At 41.8% G+C, this 22,775-nt stretch overlaps 1 protein-coding gene across 1 annotated transcript in view; it reads right to left on the bottom strand.

Annotated features, from left to right (window-relative positions):
* Nucleotides 1–22,775, bottom strand: part of LOC111960892 (laminin subunit gamma-3-like) — a 258,280-nt gene that overhangs the window by 168,465 nt on the left and 67,040 nt on the right. Inside the window, 1 exon segment of the mRNA XM_070442778.1 lies at nt 13,941–14,039. Within this exon segment, the coding sequence (XP_070298879.1) occupies nt 13,941–14,039 (99 nt within the window).

Raw genomic sequence — 22,775 nt, 5'->3', positions numbered from 1 at the left:
CGGAAACCCTGACATGCACGCACAAAACATATCGTCATTATATGCTTCGTCATTGCACTCCTGTGCTACTTTACCCACTGTTTCTGTGTAGCTTGTTGTGGCTAATCTCTCCATCTTGTGGAGCAAGCTCAGAGACCATCACTAGGCCATGTGAGTCAGTGTAGATGAGAGAATCTGCCAAGTGAACATGTGTTGCTGTCTCTGTTGCAGTGTTGGGGCCAAGGAGGAGGCCAAGGCCAATCACCCCATAGCTGGTCTCACACTGTGATACACTACCATTACCTCCAGACAGACTGCTGTAGGGGAGACCACTGGTGTGTGTGAGTGTGTGTGTTGGTGTCTGGGTGTGTATAATTCATATATATTTTTAAATATTTTTTTAACCTCATCTCCAACATACTCTCCTGCAACCCACCTCACCCAATGTGGTACGGTTCTCCTATTTTCTTTACTTTAGAACCGGAACCCCCAACAGCAGCTAGCCAGCTAACTAGCTACTAGCTAGTAGTCAGCTAGTCACTGCTAGCGGTCATCAGCTAACCTTTAGCCCGGACAACTCCTGCCAGTCTGCACAGTGCGATTCAACCCAGAGAAAACCAGACTCTTTTCCCCACATCCCCGGATTCCTACCGCAAGCTCTGAACCTTTTCACCTGGATCATCGCAGCTAGCTAGCTGCTATCCGAGTGGCTACTCCTGGCTAACGTCTCTGTCCCGAAGCAAGCACCAATTAGCCTGGAGCTAGCCTATGCTAGGCCCATCTCCCGGCTAGCTGAAGTGGTCCATCAGCCACTTCCTTGGGCTACAATACGTATTTTGCCAATTGGCCTGGACCACATTTACTGTTGATACGGAGCCCCGCCGATTCTTCACGACTGGTCTACCGACGTAATCCGCCGATGGGATTTCAACAGGCTTCTCCGTCGCGACGTCCCCTGAATGCCCATCTGCTAGCCGCAGCACACTAGCTGTCTAGAGCATATCGGACTGTTGGCTGAAGAGGTCCATCAGCCAATTTTCTTGGGCTACAATACCTATTTTTGCCAATTGGCCTGTACCCTTTTACTATACGATCCATCACGATTGGTCTGCCGACGTAACCACCCGGGGGGGCTACAACTGACTCTTCCATCGCAACGTCCCCCTAAGGCCCTTCTGCTAGCCTGCTAGCCCTGGCCCGCAAGCTGTCTCCAGCCCGCCTAGCTACTCACTAGACCACATGATCACTCGGCTACCCATGCCTCTCCCTAATGTCAATATGCCTTGTCCATTGCTGTTTTGGTTAGTGATTATTGTCTTATTTCACTGTAGAGCCTCCAGCCCTGCTGAATATGCCTTAGCTAACCCTTTTGTTCCACCTCCCACAGATGCGGTGACCTCACCTGGTTTAAATGGTGCCTCTAGAGACAATACCTTTCTCATCGTCATTCAATGCCTATGTTTATCTCCACTGTATACATATCCTACCATACCCTTGTCTGTACATTATGCCTTGAATATATTCTTCCGTGCCCAGAAACCTGCTCCTTTTACTCGCTGTTCTGAACGCACTAGCTTTTAGTCTTATAGCCTTTAGCCGTATCCTTATCCTACTCCTCCTCTGTTCCTCTGGTGATGTAGAGGTTAATCCAGGCCCTGCAGTGCCTAGCTCCACTCCCATTCCCCAGGCGCTCTCATTTGTTGACTTTTGTAACTGTAAAAACCTTGGTTTCATGCATGTTAACATTAAAAGCCTCCTCCCTAAATTTGTTTAATTCACTGCTTTAGCACACTCTGCTAATCTGGATGTCCTAACCGTGTCACCAAAAACCCAGAAATTTCCATCCCTATCTATAACATGTTCCGACAAGACAAAACTGCCAAAGGGGGCGGAGTTGCAATCTACTGCAGAGATAGCCTGCAGAGTTCTGTCATACTATCCAGGTCTATGCCCAAACAATTTGAGCTTCTACTTTTAAAAATCCACCTTTCCAGAAACAAGTTTCTCACTGTTTCCGCTTGCTATTGACCACCTTCTGTCCCCAGCTGTGCCCTGGACACCATATGTGAATTGATTGCCCCCCATCTATCGTCAGAGCTCGTACCGTTAGGTGACCTAAACTGGGACATGCTTAACACCCCGGCCGACCTACAGTCTAAGCTAGATGCCCTCAATCTCACACAAATGATCAATGAACATACCAGGTACAAACCCAAATCAGTAAACACGGGCACCCTCATAGATATCATCCTAACCAACCTGCCCTCCTAATACACCTCTGCTGTCTTCAACCAGGATCTCAGAGATCACTGCCTCATTGCCTGCGCCCGTAATGGGTCTGCGGTCAAACGACCACCCCTCATCACTGTCAAACACTCCCTAAAACAATTCAGCAAGCAGGCCTTTATAATTGACCTGGCCCGGGTATCCTGGAAGGATATTGACCTCATTCCATCAGTAGAGGATGCCTGGTTATTCTTTAAAAGTGCTTTCATCACCATCTTAAATAAGGATGCCCCATTCAAAAAATGTAAAACCAGGAACAGATATAGCTCTTGGTTCACTTCAGACCTGACTGCCCTTGACCAGCACAAAAACATCCTGTGGCGTACTGCATTAGCATCCAATAGCCCCCACGATATGCACATTTTTAGGGAAGTTAGGAACCAATATACACAGGCAGTTAGGAAAGCAAAGGCTAGCTTTTTCAAACAGAAATGTGCATCCTGTAGCACAAACTCCAAAACGTTCTGGGACACTGTAAAGTCCATGGAGAATAAGAGCACCTCCTCCCAGCTGCCCACTGCACTGAGGCTAGGAAACACTGTCACCACCGATACATTTTTCTACGCCTGGCCATGCTTTCCACCTGGCTACCCCTACCCCGGTCAACAGCCCTGCACCCCCCACAGCAACTTTCCCAAGCCTCCCCCATTTCTCCTTCACCCAAATCCATATAGCCGATGTTCTGAAAGAGCTGCAAAATCTGGACCCCTACAAATCAGCCAGGCTAGACATTCTGGACACTCCTTTTTAAAATGATCTGCCGAAATTGTTGCAACCCCTATCACTAGCCTGTTTCACAACCTCTCTTTGGTATCATCTGAGCTCCCCAAAGATTGGAAAGCTGCCGTGGTCATCCCCTCTTCAAAGGGGAGACTCTCTAGACCCAAACTGTTACAGACCTATATCTATCCTACCCTGCATTTCTAAGGTCTTCAAAAGCCAAGTTAACAAACAGATCACCGACCATTTCGAATCCCACTGTCATGACGTCGCCTGCTTGGGTATTGCAAACCTCACCACCCCCTCTCCCTGCCTTTCCCTGCCTCTTCAACCCATGCTGTGGTCCCAGAGAGGTCGTAAATTCCTGAGAATCTCCTCATGGCCCAACAGTATTAGACAGAGGGTAAACTTTCAGGACAAAGGAATTCTCTTCCACCTCACAGAACTTGAGGTACGAACATATTTCATATTCCTGCAAAAGTATAAAGATCGGTGGAGAGTCCAGCTATGAACCGGTCCATTTGTCACCACGTGGGAAACTCAGGAGAGACTGTGGGACTACATTACCATACCGCTGTTTATATAATAACCTCAGATATGAGGTTTACACCTGTTTGTTGTATAAAATGAATGAGTGAGTATGATACTGTTTGTATAATTGTGTAATATGATTTTGAACTGTTTAATGAAGAAAAATACAAATCCTTTTTTATTTGAACTAAATCCAGGACCCGCCCCTGAGCCAGTTGGGTCAGAGACCATGGGACAGCCCCTCTCTGCTATCCGAATAAAAGCCAACTATGAGAAATTACCATTAGACCATGTTTATCCTCAATGGGGAGAACGAACGTTAATGTAACATTGCTGAATCTTTAACCATACCACGTGGTTAAAACTCTTATACGAATAATAACAATTTTTGATATTGACTACTAGTCTGCAGCTAGGAATTCGGTATCATTGAACGCGAAGAAAGACAACCGCCAATTTTTCCTTTGTCTAACAAGCTGCCATGCCGGTTTAGCCCCCTAGGGCCTATTTCTCCCATCATTTCATGTAACCCTTTTAAAGTTTGTTTGTTTGTTTATGCATTTCTGTGAATTAATTAGTTAGTAATAAATAAATGATTTAAGACAATTGATGTATGGATGACTCATAGTGAAGACTGGGTTCGTGCAGATAATCAACAATTTACGACGTTTGGAATGAGACTAACGTGAGGTAAAGTAAATAAATCATTAATTAGAGGACTATTGATCAGATATGAAAATATCTGAAAGGTTATATTGGGAAATTATAACTTTGTAATCTAATAACTTTCCCTGGTGCCCTCGAATTCATAGTTAATTAGTTACGTTATTACTCAAGTGATCGTGTAATCCCTAATTACAGGAATCTTTGATAAAAACTATAAGTCTTCAATTTAACGATAGCAAAGACACGACATATATGACGCCCCCTGTGAGGGATCTAAGATAGAATTAGACTCTGCTGTGTAATTCCAAATATCAATTGTGCAAACAGAAATTGTACAAACAGACTGCTTTCTATAAAAATTGGTTGCGTGTGTGTATTCCTATTTGAAGAGGCTACATTGCGCCTCCGGTAGCGGTCTTTTAGCGTCAGAGCAGTGAGTGGTTAAATTCCAGATTTAGTCCTTTAGGCCAAATGGTACTATTTCTGTCGGTCAATATTAACTTCTAGAGCCAATAAGGTTAGAAATTAGAAGATATTCGTTCGGTGACCGAGCCGGAGTAATTTGTCGGCCTACCACACCAAACCAGTGTGGACTGACTACAGGCATAGTTGTATTTATGTACCGTGTCGCTCCGGTCAACATAACGCTAGCAAAGTAGGCCGAATGGTTTAACGTGAGACGTCACTAGTAAACCTACTCTCTCCATGGTGAGAGGGAACCCTATCCTACCCTTTCGTGCTTAGAACGTGATATTTTTGAACAACATAGGGTAAGTAAGCACGAGGTGGGAAATCCACGAGATGCAAGATAACATAGAGGGAATTTTTTTCACTTTCTGTGTGCTGTTTAAATTCCTCCGCCTCGCGCGACGGAAGTTCCGCCCTTTATACTTCCGTTTGATTTCAGCATTCTGCATCACTGGTGGTGAAGAATCGCAAGTACAGCTCTTAAAAGAAGTGGCGAATATCCAAACGTGGATCACGTTTAAATAATCCAGCAATCTCAATTGTTTGGGTCTCATACAATTTATTTATTTAAATTGTCGAACATACCTTTCTAGGTTCTTCTGTTAAATGAGACACTTTAAGCTTTGCAATAGTAACCTAGATGAACCAACTTCCCAGGTTAATTTAAGGTTTAATTCCCAGATAAGCCTATCCAGGTATGATTAATCATGATCATTGATTAATTCAATTTGCTTTTGCAAATTCATTCACGTCCAACTTCCACAGTACTGTCCAGTACTGATAGCTCATTAACATCTATAAATAGATTAAAACCTTTTGTCAATAGGGGGAGCTGTTAGCATTATTTATTTTTTTACATTTCCAAATTAAACTGCCTCCTACTCAATTCTTGCTCGTACAATATGCATATTATTATTACTATTGGATAGAAAACAATCTCTAGTTTCTAAAACCATTTGAATTATGTCTGTGGGTGAACCAGAACTCTTTCTACAGCTAAAATCATGACAGGACATGCGAAGCTCTGAAAAATAGTCTCTGATCTCGGATCAGTTTTAAGCTCTGTGTATGCCCTATGGATCGAAATGAACTGCACCCGCCTTCCCCTGGATGTCAGTAACCAATGAGAAGTGGAATGGCGTCTCTACGTGTTTCTCAGAGTTTATAAAATGCAATGGAGTGAGATGTCCCTTCTTTTGGACGCTCGCCAGGACGCAAGGGAGGACCTCAGAATGGCATGCTCAAAAGCTCTCGTTATTGATCAAAGATATATCCGTCTGTGATTTAATTCGATATAGGTGTTAGAAACATCATAACGAAGTTATTTGAAACCGATTTGTATCAGTTTATGCGAGTATATTGCTAATTTTCGGAATTTCCTTAGTATTGCGTTTGAGGATTTGGACGTGTGTGCCGTGTAGCTATCGTTAGCTGCTAGTTCCGAAGTTGAAGAGGTCGTTTTACAACAAAGCAACGATTCTTTTGGACAAAGGACACATTGCCCAAGATACTGATGGAAGCTCGTCCAAAAGTAAGAGTTATTTATGATTTTATTCCGTATTTATGTGGAAAAATGTAAACGCAGTTGTCGGCCATTTTTTGCGGCACTGGTCTGGCTGTAACTCACAATGTATGTCTTGTAACGTTAATTTAAAAAATCTAAATCAGCGGTTGCATTAATAACCAATGCATCTTTCATTAGCTGTCCAACCTGTATTTTTTTTGTCAATCTAATCGATAAATAATCGTAAACATAGGTGCCTTTCCAAGATGGCGCCGGCCAGAATGCATGCCATGTTTTGACAGATTACATTGCATAACCACGATTTGTGATGCTAAATATGCACATTTTCGAACAAACTCTATATGCATTGTGTAATATGATGTTACAGGACTGTCATCTGAAGAATTCTGAGAAGGTTAGTGAAAAAATTTATATATTTTGGTGGCGATAACGTTATCGCCCCTTTTGCCTTGATTCAATGCGGGGGTGATGTTAGCTCATGTGGTATGCTAATATAACGATATATTGTGTTTTCGCTGTAAAACACTTAGAAAATCTGAAATATTGTCTGGATTCACAAGATCTGTGTCTTTCAATTGCTGTAGGCTGTGTATTTTTCAGAAATGTTTTAGGATGAGTATTTTGGTAATTGACGTCGGTCTCTGTAATTATTCCGACTGCTTCCAACGCTATTTCAGATTGCAGCTGCAATGTAGAACTGTGATTTATACCTGAAATATGCACATTTTTCAAAAAAAACATATGCTATACCATAAATATGTTATCAGACTGTCATCTTATGAAGTTGTTTCTTGGTTAGTGGCTATATATATCTTTATTTAGTCGAATTAGTGATAGCTACAGATGGAGTAAAAAAAATGGTGGAGTAAAAAACGTGGTGTGTTTTGCTAAAGTGGTTAGCTAATAGATTTACATATTGTGTCTTCCCTGTAAAACATTTTAAAAATCAGAAATGATGGCTGGATTCACAAGATCTGTATCTTTCATCTGGTGTCTTGGACTTGTGATTTAATGATATTTAGATGCTTGTATTTACTTGTGACGCTATGCTAGGCTATGCTAGTCAGCTTTTTTACTGTGGGGGGTGCTCCCGGATCCGGGATGAGTACCAAGTAAAAGTTAAAATCGTCTTTGCAGCTCCCAATATATTCCATAACCAAATTTAGGAAAATTAGGAAAAACATTTTTCCTTTCAAAATGTTCTAATAATGTGCAAGCAATCAGAGGGGGTAATCCCCACCCGCCCGCTAATTAGTGAWCCTCCACCCGCAAATGTATTGATCTCTGACCTCAGCAGCGATACCAACACTAATTATGCCCTTTGTGGAAAAGCAGACAACAACGCGTCCCAAAATCAACCATCAAGCGCAGGCCTCGTAAAGGTTCTCTCCAGTCTAGCCCTGATGTCTTGCCACCCGAGATTGGCATCTGTCCAATACCGCAGTGCACAGCTGAAGCACGAGCAGGTGATGGTAAACATGGAGGGACAGGTGGAGAGAACCGGGAAACTAATGACAAATGGAGAAAATTGAAAAATTCTTCTAGCTATGGAACTGCGCTTGAAAACTGAACAATTAAATAAAATTGCAAAAACGTATGACGATGAACAAGCACAAGCTCTTCAACAAAATCGTTTTCTACAGGAACAAAATCAAATGCTACTGGAACAACTCGATTTATACAAAACTAAATACGATGATGTCCACGCCAAACTAGATAAATCTGAAGAGTTATCTACAAACAGGAGCGCTCAACTTGATAACATGCATGCAGTTATGTTGAACGTTACTCAAAATAACACGGTTCTACTCAAAACGCTGCAGACCAAAGACGATCAGTTAATGAACATAATGACAAAGGTGTATGACAAGTCAGCAGAACTCATTGAAGTCGCTGACCAAATGAATGATGAGAGAACTCAGGTGATGAAGATGGAAATATTGATTTCTAAGCAAGCAGCGGAAATCTCATCACTGAATCTCTCGCTCCGTACTCGAGACCTCTATTTGCAAACCATGACAGATAAGTTTGAGACCGAAAGGAGCAAGTGTGACACTCACGTGTCCAAAATCAGTACTCTAAGCGCTCAAGTGGACTCTGCAATGCAGCAGAATACCACCCTTAGGTACCATCTGGATGAAGTCCAGAATGGTCACGCTCTACAGTGCGACTACCAATCCAAGCATCCGGAGCCCTGTACTCACAGGAGTAAAGACGATAGGTTTCAGACCTTGCCTCCCGCATGTGTCCCTCAGTCTTCTCCTCTTGGCCATTCGGCACTGAGTAATATTGCACCTCTTGGACAACAACAACAAGGCTTGACTTCTCCTCTTGGCCTTTCGGCCCCAATATCTCCACAGGATGAAGCCAACCCTCTCCGCCCGCTTGGCACGGAATACCTTGACAAACTCGTCAAGTATTTCCCCACCTTTGAACCCGTTCCAGGTCAGCCAAACAATACTGAGACGTTCCTAACTGACAGAGGACGCGTTGGATGGCGTGGCCTCCAACTGCTCTTAAATGCAAGTAAAACTAAATGCATGCTCTTCAATCGATCGCTGCCCGCACCTGCCCGCCTGTCCAGCATCACTACTCTGGACGGTTCTGACTTAGAATATGTGGACAACTCCAAATACCTAGGTGTCTGGTTAGATTGTAACTCTCCTTCCAGACTCACATTAAGCATCTCCAATCCAAAATTAAATCTAGAATTGGCTTCCTATTTCGCAACAAAGCCTTCACTCATGCTGCCAAACATACCCTCGTAAAATTGACTATCCTACCGATCCTTGACTTCGAATGTCATTTACAAAATAGCCTTCAACACTCTACTCAGCAAATTGGATGCAGTCTATCACATTGCCATCCGTTTTGTCACCGAAGCCCCATATACTACCCACCACTGCGACCTGTATGCTCTTGTTGGCTGGCCCTCGCTTCATATTCAACGCAAGATGCACTGGCTCCAGGTCATCTCTAAGTCTTTGCTAGGTAAAGCCCCGCCTTATCTCAGCTCACTGGTCACCATAGCAGCACCCACCCGTAGCACGCGCTCCAGCAGGTATATTTCACTGGTCACCCCCAAAGCCAATTCCTCATTTGGCCGCCTTTCCTTACAGTTCTCTGCTGCCAATGACTGGAACAAGTTGCAAAAATCACTGAAGCTGGTGACTCATATCTCCCTCTCTAACTTTAAGCACTAGCTGTCAGGGCAGCTCACAGATCACTGCACCTGTACATAGCTCATCTGTTAATAGCCCATCCAACTACCTCATCCCCATACCGTTATTTTTTTTTCTTCTCTTTTGCACCCCAGTATCTCTACTTGCACATTCATCTTCTGCACATCTATCACTACAGTGTTAAATTGCTAAACTGTAATTATTTTGCCACCACGACCTATTTACTGCCTTACCTCCCTGTTCTTACCTCATTTGCACACACTGTATATAGACTTTTCTATTGTGTTATTGACTGTATGTTTGTTTATTCCATATGTAACTCTGTGTTGTTGTTTGTGTCGCATTGCTTTGCTTTATCTTGGCCAGGTCACAGTTGTAAATGAAAACGTGTTCTCAACTGGCCTACCTGGTTAAATAAAGGTGAAATGAAAAAAATGTGTGTGTGCACTGGAGAGAAGTTTGTGTGTGTGTGTGTGTGTGTGTGTGTGTGTGTGTGTGCTTGGTGTGTAGGGAGTCAGTTGGTTGTGTGTGTGTTTGTGTGTGAGAGTGTTGGGGCAAGGTTCTGTGTGTCTTAGTGGGTGTTTGTGTGTGTGGTGTTTAGAAACAGGACTATTTAAGGGAAAGAGAGTCCTTGTTCAATGAAGCATGAAATAATACACAACACAACAAAATAAACAAGCCAAAAAACTGTGAAGAATTATTCAACACTGGAGACATTGTGGTTGCGTGTTTGGCTAATTTCAAACTAGTGATTTGTCTGTGTTCTGTCTATCTGGTCAAATCTTAGAGAGCAGAAGAAAAATTATAAAAAATATGGGTGTAGAGAGGATTAAGTACAGACGGAAAGTCTAAAAGAATCATGTTTCCCCCAGTCTTTTCAGAAGCATTTTGACTAAAAAGGCCCCAGTATCACATTGATACCAGTGGAGGCTCCTCAGAGAAGGAAGGGGAGGACCATCCTCCTCAGTGAATTTCATTAAAATAAAAAGTGGGAAAAAGTTATGCTTTTTTTAGATAGAACTATACTAAATAGATTCACATGTCAACCAAATAATAGATTAAAACACACATTTTGCAATAAAATGGCCTACAGTAGCCTCAACAGCACTCTTTAGGGTGTAGCCGGAGAACAGCCCCCTTACATAGACTTAAACAGTAATTATGATAACTTCTGGAGGACGTCCTCTAACCTATCAGAGCTCTTGCTGCATGAACTGACATGATGTCCACCCAATCAAAGGATTATAGAATTAATCTAGTATTGAAATAAGCTACAGCTAGCTACCACTGCAGTGATTAACATTTGGTGAGTAGTTGACTCAAAGAGAAAGAAAGACAATAGTTTTGAACAAATTGATATATTTGTTCAAAATAAGAGAGAGCTAGCTATATTTCATAGTATTTATTTCACTTTCACTTAGCTAGCGAAGGCAGCTAGCTAGTTTAGCCTATGTTAGCTACACTGGTACTCTTCCAAGCTTTTGGTTTTATTAATTATGTGATCATGCTGTTTGTATGTGGCTGTTATGAAAGTAAACTGTGTTTGCGTGTGATCAGGGGTGTATTCATTCCGACAATTCTGTTGACAAACATTTCTTAAACGGAAGCAAACAGAACCAAACGGGGATAAACATACCTGAATTTGTCCAATAGAAACTCTCGTTTTCAACTGTTGGACTAATGATTACACCCTAGATGAGCTAGATGCAGGCAAGAGTGTGCAAGGCGCTATTGAATTGGTCAATGTTTTGTTACCTTCTTTACTTGCATTTTTCTCTCGACATTTTTACCTTGTACATTTTAGTCATTTAGCAGACACTCTTATCCAGAGTGACTTACAGTTAGTGCATTCATATTTAGATAGCCAGGTGGGACAACTGCATATGATAGGCAAAGAAAGTACATTTTTCCTAAATAATGTAGCTATAAGTTATTTTGTGTGTGTCTGTGTGTGTGTGTGTGTGTGTGTGTGTGTGTGTGTGTGTGTGTGTGCTGTCTCTTATACACATCTAGATGTGTATAAGAGACAGGTGTGTGTGTGTGTGTGTGTGTGTGTGGGGGGGGGGGGGGTTGAGGTGAGTAGGATGATTATTTAAGATACTGTTTGAAGAGATAGGGTTTCAGATGTCTTCGGAAGATGGGCATGGACTCTGCTGTTCTACCATTGGGTGCCTCGACCTGTGCACCTACGTTGTAAACTTTCATTCGTTGGCTAGGTTTAAGCAACCTCATGATGGGTATAGGGAAAATATGAGTATCACGTAGTAGTCTAAACCTATCGATGTTACATTGAGTTGGGAGAATGTAATATGAATAACAGTCATCCAATATGTTGTAATAGAAATAAGGGCATGCTCATAAAACAAATAATCGCCCTCCCTCATCTTAAACGGCACCGGTCGTCACTGAATGATACGTGTCCTGAGTGACTATGAATGAAAGCATACTACACTGAAAAAAAATATAAACGCAACATGTAAAGTTCTGGTCCCATGTTTCATAAGCTGAAATAAAAGATCCCCGAAATGTTCCATACGCACAAAAAGTTTATTTGTCCAAAAATGTTGGCACACATTTGTTTACATCCATGTTAGTGAGCATTTCGTCTTTGCCAAGATAATCCATCCAGCATGATCATTACACAGGTGCACCTTGTGCTGGGGACAAAAAAAGGCCACTAAAATGTGCAGTTACAATGCCACAGACATCTGAAGTTTTGAGGGAGAGTGCAATTGGCATGCTGACTGCAGGAATGTCTATCCAGAGCTGTTGCCAGAGAATTTAATGTTCATTTTTTCTACCATAAAGCCGCCTCCAAAGTTGTTTTAGAGAATTTGACAGTACAACCACAGACCACGTGTATGGCGTCGAATGGGCAAGCAGTTTGCTGATGTCAACGTTGTGAACATAGTGCCCTATGGTGGCGGTTTGGTTATGGCATGGGCAGGCATAAGCTACGGACAACGAACACAATTGCATTTTATCAACGGTCATTTGAAGGCCATTCGAATGCACAGAGATACCGTGACGAGATCCTGAGGCCCATTGTGAGGCAAATATCTTTTAAGTTATCTGTGACCAACAGATGCATATCTGAAAATCAAATTTTACTGGTCACATACACGTTTACATATAGTCACATATAGTCAGAGGTTATTTTCCCCACTCCCAGGGCACTCACCTCCTCCCTGTAGGCTGTCTCGTCATTGTTGGTAATCAGGCTTACTACTGTTGTGTCATCTGAAAACTTGATGATTGAGTTGGAGGCGTGCGTGGCCACGCAGTCATGGGCGAACAGGGAGTACAGGAGGGGGCTGAGCACGCACCCTTGTGGGGCCCCTGTGTTGAGGATCAGCGAACTGGAGGTGTTGTTTCCTAATTTCACCACCTGGGGGTGGCCCGTCAGGAAGTCCATGAACCATTTGCACAGGGCGGGGATCAGACCCAGGGCCCCGAGCTTAATGGTGAGCTTGGAGGGTACTATGGTGTTGAATGCTGAGCTATAGTCAATGAACAGCATAAGTTTTCCTCCTCTCTTACATAAGTATTCCTCTTGTCCAGAGGGGATAGAGCAGTGTGCAGTGTGATGTCGATTGCATCGTCTGTGGATCTATTGTGGCGGTAAGAAAATTGACGTGGGTCTAGGGTGTCAGGTAAGGTAGAGGTGATATAATCCTTAACTAGCCTCTCAAAGCACTTCATGACGACAGAAGTGAGTGCTACGGGGCGAGTCATTTAGTTCAGTTACCTTTGCTTTCTTGGGTATCTGTATTGGCTGATGTAAAAAGGGCTTTATAAATACATTTGATTGATTGATTGTATTCCCAGTCATGTGAATTCCATAGATTAGGGCCTAATTCAATCATTGAAATTAACTGATTTCCTTATATGAACTGTAACTAAGTAAAATCTTTGAAATTGTTGCATTTTGTGTTTATATTGTTGTTCAGTATACAGTACCCTTTATAATGTGTATAGTACTCTGGAAAAAATTTACTTGTCAGTTAGTTTGAAAACCTGTTTTCAATGGGTTACCGTGCCGACTCCATTTGGATATAGTTAGTTAAAGAGCGGTGCCAGAAAATGTCAAGATATGTTCTTTTGAACAATGGCAGCAGGCGGCATCAAAGCTTAATCCTTTACGCCACTGTGCTAACAGTAGGAAGCAGAACAAAGTGTTTCTGTGTCTGCACCGTTGTGGTGACTTCTGTCGCAGACAGCTTCTCCCACTCTCGTTTGCGGAAGATTTGAGTGTGAAAAGTTGCTAAATGCTTTTAAAACCATAGAAATCCTCATTGTCAAAACTTATTAAAGGCAGCCTGAAAAGTAGCTGAACGTGTTGCTAGCCTCTTTTACCAATAAAAGTTGCTGGAGGGGTTGGAAAACTCGCTAAATATAGCGACAAAGTCACCCAATAGGCAACACTGAAAACGTTCCTGGGAGTCTGTGTCACCGTGGTAACCGGAGGGTAGTATTATGTTATATAAGGTGATGATGCAGTAGCCTATCACGGGTCACCTGTCACATGCCTATTTTTCAATTTTTTCAATTTTGAAGAAAGAACAGTACAATATAAAAGTCACCTGTCACACGCGTGTCCCTCCACGTTAGCCCTGCAGTGACAGCCACCATCCAGCACAGAGCAGACGCCCACACTGCCCCTAAGGTCACAGTCGCACAACCTGTCGAGAGACAATAACAACATCCAGCAAAGGTAAAAGGTTAGCCAGAGTTCAAACTGCTTATGACTGGGGTCATAACATCATGAGACACTTACTGTAGGTTAACACAGAGGTAAGAAAGTCAGAATTCATATTTGTCTGTGTCTCTGTTTCACATGTTGTTTCATTGATTAATTACTCTGGCAAGGGTTGTTTAGTCTTTGCTCGCTCTCTTTTCACACACACACACACACACACACACACACACACACACACACACACACACACAACACACACACACACACACACACACACACACACACACACACACACACACACACACACACACACACGCGCGCGCGCTGAAAACAGCCTGATCACCAGACCGTGATTGGTTAGGTGGGGTCACAAGCTGTGTCAATCAAAGCTTTGTTCTATGATAACATGTTTGATCACCTTCATTGATTGATTGTTTTCCTCCAGAACTGTAACACAGAATCAATATTTTAACAAGGTTGCTATTAAGAATAATTCAATTATCCCATGGGCAGGCTTCTACTCTGCTCTGCTCCACTGGCCTGTGTAATTCACACCTCACTTCAGATCAGCACACTGGCAGACTGAGGAAGGTGATGGAGGGAGAGAGGGATGGAGAGGAAAATGGAGGAGGGAAGAGGAGAGTTTGTGAGTGCTTGTCTGTGTGAGAGTGAAAAACGGAGCAAGCATACCATGCCCACACACCTGTACATGTCTTAGTGTGTTTCTCCATATGCAATATTTGCCTAAAATGACATACCCAAATCTAACTGCCTGTAGCTTAGGCCCTGAAGCAAGGATATGCATATTCTTGGTACCATTTGAAAGGAAACACTTTAAAGTTTGTGGAAATGGGAAAAGAATGTAGGAGAATATAACACATTAGATCTGGTAAAAGATAATACAAAGAAAAACCAACCATTCTTTGTATTTTTTGTACCATCATCTTTGAAATGCAAGATACAGACCATAATGTATTATTCCAGCCCAGGTGCAATTTAAAATTTGACAATTAGATGGCAGCAGTGTATGTGCAAAGTTTTAGACTGATCCAATAAACCATTGCATTTCTGTTCCAAATTTTGTATCAAGACTGCACAAATGTGCCTAATTTGTTGTTTAATAACTCTTCATGTTCAAAATTGTGCACTCTCCCCAAACAATAGCATGGAATTCTTTCACTGTAATAGCTACTATAAATGGGACAGTGCAGTTAGATTAACAAGAATTTAAGCTTTCTGCCAATCAGATATGTCTATGTCTTGGGAAATGTTATTGTTACTTACAACCTCATGCTAATTGCATTAGCCTACGTTAGCTCAACCATCCCTCGGAAGGGACACCAATCCCGAGGAAGTTAAGTGTATGCTTGGTGTCCTAGAGAGTCTGTATTATAAACCAGTGGAGGTCCGTACATAGCCATTGCTGTGATTCTCTACCTCAGTGTGTTCGTCCTTCCTAGCTCTCCTTTCTCTTGTCTGCAGTGTGAATGACTCAGCTAAACATCGTCCATGCTGTGATATGAAAATTCCCACCACCTTGAGTTGCCAAGGAGCCAATGAGTTTTGATTTGGACATTGATTTCTGCCAAATCCAGAGGTCCAACAGACAGCCAGAGAGGAGGCGTTGGTGGTGGGTCATAGTGTGGTAAGAAGGGATAGGAGTAATAGGTTGGTAAGCGGAGTTTACGAATATATTATAGGCTATAGGACAGTGTGTATACTGTTTACTAATCCCTTCTTAATCAGCGCTACCACGCTCAATATCTACTAGGTCTTTTACTCGCTACTCGAGATTTCATCTTACCTCCATAGCAAGCAACCTCTAAACAATTGCAGCGCGCAGATCACCACTGACTCTCTTTAACATTCCCTTATCGGTTGGAGAGGTAACTTGATATCAAATTTTCCCTCGTCGCCTCCGTAACCCAAACCCGCGCACCCGTAACAACGTTATTAGGCGGCTTATCGTAGACAGCTGGTTTATCACAGAGTCTACGGAGCCTGCTTCTCCCGAAACAGCGACGGACTTTCAAAACACTCTCTCGTCCACCATCATTTCCTTCGAGCCATTACACAATTTCGCTTCTACCCCCATTACCAACACCTCCACCTCACACCAGGTTCCCAAGTCTCACCACATCATACCTTTACACCATATCCTATATGGAGTTAAGCTTGGGAGAGTCTGGCTGATGAGCCGAGGTTACATTCTCCGTCATATAAAATTTCGATCGTCCCATTATCATTCTACTACTCCTAATATCTCCCTACAATTACCACATTTTCCAACCTCTACATACTTAACTTTTGCGCCTCTCTCTCAACTATCCTCAAAACAGTGCGAGCTACCTTATGGAGTGCCTTGTTTGACGCCCGCTTGGATCATAAATCAGGAAGTCTCCTGCGGTGCGAGTGTACGAACACTCTCTACAATATACTTTCGAATCACGCCGGCGAAGCCACGTGCATTATAATCATCAATAGTGCTAAAACTCGTGCACAGCCATTGGCTCTCAAACACCTAGGATTGCCTCCCTGGGTAGCCAGACCTTGTAACAGAATCCGCAACAGTTACAGTACAACAGCTTATAACCCTATTAGAGGAGCTGACGTGTAATTGACACTATATAGCCGACATGTAATGAGTCCGCAACCCGTGATACCTAAACTCGACAAAGCTACAGCTAATGTATTATTTACTAGTCAAAATCAAAGCACCCGGCAACCCATCAACCGGAACACAACACCCTATCCCCTTGTATTTGACAATATCTATGTGTGAAACACACTAACTCGAGGAAAGACGCCCTGTTATAGTACGTGACCTATGCCCTGAAATTACAAGTACCTCGCATTATCCATAGATCCGCGGGCGTGGTGGAGTAATATATATAGCCAAGTGCTCGTTACAACAGCTTGACTTGTTTCTACCCTTAAGTTAATATTATAGACAAGATAGGTCCAGTTGTAACCTACACTACTGCTTTATCACCTCACCTAATCCTAATCAGCAGGAGGAAAACGCTATGTTTAGCCACGCTACTTTTACATCTCATAACTGAGTCACAACCGATGTAGAAGATCTAAGCGACCACATGACGAACCCCGCCTGACGTAGACGTATCATGAAAAGTATAGCGAGAGGAGGGACGAGTGGCTCGGTACTGGGCTCTTACGACCGTATTATACAACAGGCCTTCTGTAGTACACGCAGGGACTGTTTACACATAATTACAGGGATGGGTTAGCTACGTGTTAGCTATATTAGGGATAGGAGTGGTACTGTTTACTAGTTTTAAAGGGATAGGTTAGGTACTGTTCTTATATCAAAGGAAGGAAATGTAGGCTACTGCTTTACTATATTTGGGGATAGGGTGTAGGTACTGTTTACTATATCAAGGGGAAAGGGTAGCTACTGTTTACTATATTGGGGAAGGTGTAGGTACTGTTTACTATATCAAGGGGAACTGTTGTTTACTATATTGGGGATAGGTGTAGGCACTGTTTACATATTATATCAAGGGTATGTGTAGCTACTGTTTACTAATTGGGCGCCGTAATGTAGAGTACTTTGTTACTATCTCAAGCGAAAGCAAAGTGCATGGCACCCTGTGTTATCCTTATATCAAGGGAAAAAAGGAGAGGATGGTACTGCTTACTATATCAAGGGCCTTTGAGTAGGTACTGTTTACCATATTAAGGGGATAGGTGTAGGTACTGTTTACTATATCAAGGTTATAGGAGGAGGTACTGTTTGCTATATTTATTATTTAAATTTTGTTTCGCCTTTATTTAACCAGGTAGGCCAGTTGAGAACAAGTTCTCATTTACAACTGTGACCTGGCCAAGATAAAGCAAAGCAGTGTGACACAAACAACAACACAGAGTTACACATGGAATAAACAAACGTACAGTCAATTACACAATAGAAAAAGTCTATATACAGTGTGTGCAAATTGCGAAACGAAGTAAGGCAATAAATAGGCCATAGTAGCAAAGTAATTACAATTCAGTAAATTAACACTGGAGTGATAAATGTGCAGATGATGATGTGCAAGTAGAAATACTCGTGTGCAAAAGAGCAAAAAAAGTAAATAAAAACAATATGGGGATGAGGTAGGTGGTTGGATGGGCTATTTACAGATGGGCTGTGTACAGCTGCAGCGATAGTTAAGCTGCACAGATAGCTGATGCTTAAAGTTAGTGAGGGAGATATAAGTCTCCAACTTCAACGATTTTTGCAACTTGTTCCAGTCATTGGCAGCAGAGAACTGGAAGGAAAGGCGGCCAAAGTAGGTGTTGGCTTTGGGGGTGACCAGTGAAATATACCTGCTGGAGTGCATGCTACGGGTGGGTGTTGTTATGGTGACCAGTGAGCTGAGATAAGGCGGAGCTTTTCCTAGCAGAGACTTATAGATGACCTGGAGCCAGCGGGTCTGGCGACGAATATGTAGCAAGGTCCAGCCAACGAGAGCATACAGGACGCAGTGGTGGGTGGTATATGGGGCTTTGGTGACAAAACGGTTGGCACGGTTGGCACTGTGATAGACTGCATCCAGTTTTCGGAGAAGAGTGTTGGAGGATATTTTGTAAATGACATCGCCGAAGTCAAGGATCGGTAGGATAGTCAGTTTTATGAGGGTATGTTTGGCAGCGTGAAGGAGGCTTTGTTGTGAAACAGGAAGCCAATTCCAGATTTAATTTTGGATTGGAGATGTTTAATATGAGTCTGGAACGAGAGTTTACAGTCTAGCCGGACACCTAGGTATTTGTAGTTGTCCCCATATTCTAAGTCAGAACCATAGTTCTAGAGTAGTGATGCTATTCGGGCGGGCGCGTGTGGGCAGCGATCGGTTGAAGAGCATGCATTTAGTTTTACTAGCGTTTAAGAGCAGTTGGAGGCCAAGGAAGGAGTGTTGCATGGCATTCAAGCTCGTTTGGTGGTTAGTTAACACAGTCTCCAAAGAAGGGCCAGATGTATACAGAATGGTGTCGTCTGCGCAGAGGTGGATCAAGGAATCACCCGCAGCAAGAGCTGATATATGGGTACTGTTTACTATGTCAAGGGGATAGGTGTAGGTACTGTTTACTATGTCAAGGGGATAGGTGTAGGTACTGTTTACTATATCAAGGAGATAGTTGTAGGTACTGTTTACTACATTAAGAGGATAGGAGGAGGTACTGTTTCATATATTAAGGGGATAGGAGGGGGTACTGTTTACTATATTAAGGGGATAGGAGTGGTTTCTGTTTACTATATTGGGGGAAAGGTGTTTAGGTTTACTGTTTGCTATATCAGGGATAGGAGGTAGTGTTTACTATATTAAGAGGATAGGAGGAGGTACTGTTTTCATATTTAGGGGATAGCGAGGAGGTACTGTTATATATTAAGGGGAATAGGAGAGTGGTTTCTGTTTACTATATTTGGGGGGAAAGGTGTAGGTACTGTTGTATATCAAGGGGATAGGAGGTACTGTTTACAATGTCAAAGGGGATAGGAGTATGTTTGTGTTTACTATATCAAGGGATTGGCGTAGGTATGTTTACCATATTAAGCCGGATAGGAGGAAGGTCTGTTCACTTTCTCAAGGGGATAGGAGTGGTTCCTTTTACAAAATTAGGAGATAGGAGTGGTACTGTTTAGTATATCAAGGGCATAGGTGTAGGTTTTGTTTTACTATATACAAGGGAAAGGTGTATGTACTGTTTACTATATCAAGGGATAGGAGGAGGTATTGTTTACTCTATCAAGGAGGTTAGAGGTGGTACTGTTTACTATATTAAGGGGATAGGAGTGGTTTCTGTTACTATATTGGGGGATAGGTGTAGGTACTGTTTACTATATCAAGGTAGGAGTGGGTACTGTTTACTATATCAAGATGATAGGAGTAGTACTGTTTTACTATATCAAGGGATAGGTGTAGGTACTGTTTACTATATCAAGTGATAGGAGTAGGTGCTGTTTACTATATCAAGATGATAGGAGTAGGTACTGTTTACTATAATCAAGGGATAGGAGGACGTATTGTTTACTGTATCAAGGGGATAGAGGTGGGTCTGTTTACTAATTAAGGGGATAGGAGTGGTTTCTGTTACTATATTGGGATAGGTGTAGTACTGTTTACTATATCAAGGGGATAGGAGTGGTACTGTTTACTATATCAAGATGATAGGTGTACGGTACTATTTTACTATATCAAGGGGATAGGTGTAGGTACTGTTTACTATATCAAGATGATAGGAGTAGGTGCTGTTTACTATATCAAGGGGATAGGTGTAGGTACTGTTTACTTATATCAAGATGATAGGTGTACGTACTATTTACTATATCAAATGGATAGAGGTGGAAATGTTTACTCTATTTGGGGAAAGAAGTGGGTACTGTTTACTATATGAATGGGACAGGTGTAGGTACTGTTTACTATATGAAATGGGACGGTGTAGGTACTGTTTATCTATGAATGGGACAGGTGTGAGGTACTGTTTTACTATATCAAGTGGATAGGTGTAGGTACTGTTTTACTATAATAAAGGGGATAGGAGTAGGTACTGTTATATATAAAGGTAATAGTGTAGGTACTGTTTACTATATCAAGTGGATAGGTGTAGGTACTGTTTACTATATTAAGGGGATGGAGTAGGTACTGTTTACTATATAAAGGTAATAGATGTAGGTACTGTTTACTATATCAGGGGATAGCAGTGGTACTGTTTACTAAATCAGGGGATAGGAGGAGGAACTGTTTACTATATCAAGGGGATTAGCGTGGGTATTTTTTACTTTATCAAGGGGATAGGTTTTGGTTTGTTTACTAAATCAAGGGGATATGTGTAGGTGCTGTTTACTAAATCAAGGGGATAGGTTTTGGTTTTGTTACTAAATCAAGGGGAAGGAGGAGGTACAGTTTTACTATATCAAGATGATAGGTGTAGGTACTATTTACTATATCAAATGGATAGAGGTGGGAAATGTTTTATCTATTTAGGGGAAAAGTGGGTACTGTTTACTATATAAGGGAAGGTGTAGGTACTGTTTTACTATATGTGGGAAGGTGTAGGTACTGTTTCTATATGAATGGGACTAGGTGTGGGTACTGTTTACTATATGAATGGGACAGGTGTAGGTATGTTTACTATATCAAGTGGATAGGTGTAGGTACTGTTTACTATATCAAGTGGATAGGTGTAGGTACTGTTTTACTATATAAAGGGGATAGGAGTGGTACTGTTTACTATATAAAGGTAATAGTGGTGGTACTGTTTACTATATCAAATGGATAGGTGTAGGTACTGTTTACTATATTAAGGGGATGGAGTAGGTCTGTTTACTATATTAAAGGGGATAGAGTAGATACTGTTTACTATATAAGGTAATAGATGTAGGTTGTTTACTATCAAGGGGATAGCAGTGGGTACTGTTTACTAAATCAGGGGATAGGAGGAGGAACTGTTTACTATATCAAGGGGATTAGGTGGGTACTTTTTTACTTATTTCAAGGGGATATGTGTAGGTGCTGTTTACTAAATCAAGGGGATAGGTTTTGTTTTGTTTACTAAATCAAGGGGATAGGAGGAGGTACAGTTTACTATATCAAGGGGATAGGAGTATGTGATGTTTACTATATCAATGGCATTGGAGTGGGTACTGTTTACCTCATAAAGAGGATTGGAGTGGGTACTGTTTACTATATCAAGGGGATATAAGGAGGTACGTTTTACTATATCAAGGGGATAGGAGAACGAACTGTTCACTTTCTCAAGGGGAAAGGAGTGGGTTCCTTTTACTAAATTAGGAGGATAGGAGTGGGTACTGTTTAGTATATCATGGGGATAGGTGTAGGTTTTGTTTACTATATTTAGGGCATAAGTGTAAGTACTGTTTACCTCATAAATAGTATAGGAGTGGGTACTGTTTACTATATCAAAGGGAATGGTATATGTACTGTTTACTATATCAAGGGGATAGGAGTGGGTACTGTTTACTATATAAAGGGGATAGGAGTAGGTACTGTTTACTAGATTATGGGGATAAGAGGGTCTGCTAAATGACTTAAATGTAAATGTAAATGTAGGTACTGTTTACTATATCAAGGGGATAGGTGTAGGTATTGTTTACTATATTAAGGGGATAGCAGTGGGTACTGTTTACTATATCAAGGGGATAGGAGTGGGTACTCTTTACTATTTGAACGGGATATGTTTAGGTTCTGCTTACTATATTAAATATGTAGCTGTAGGTACTGTTTACTATATGATGGGGATATGTTTTATGTAATGTTTACAATATGAAGGGGATAGGATGTACTGTTTACTATTTTAAGAGCATTGGAGTATGTCCTGTTTACTATATTAAGGTGATAGGTGTGGGTATGGTTTACTATATTAAGGGGATAGGAGTGGGTAGTGCTTACTATTTTAAGTGGATATGAGCAGGTACTGTTTACTATATCAAGGGTATAGGAGGAGGCACAGCTTGTTGTTTTAAGAGTGGTTACTGTTTACTGTAAGAGTGGGTACTGTTTACTATATCAAGGTGATAGGAGTGGGTAGTGCTTACTATATCAAGGGGATATGATTAGGTACTGTTTACTATATTAAAGTGATTGGTTAAGGTACTGTTTACTATATAAAGGGGATCGGAGTTGGTACTGTTTACTATATAAAAGGGATAGGTGTAGGTGCTGTTTAGTATATCAAGTGGATAGGAGTAGGTACGTTT

This window comes from Salvelinus sp. IW2-2015, linkage group LG4q.1:29 (assembly GCF_002910315.2).
Source record: "Salvelinus sp. IW2-2015 linkage group LG4q.1:29, ASM291031v2, whole genome shotgun sequence".
In the NCBI taxonomy this organism is placed as follows: domain Eukaryota; kingdom Metazoa; phylum Chordata; class Actinopteri; order Salmoniformes; family Salmonidae; genus Salvelinus; species Salvelinus sp. IW2-2015.
The sequence above is the reverse complement of the archived record's forward strand: the minus strand, read 5'-3'. Positions and strand labels throughout refer to the sequence as shown.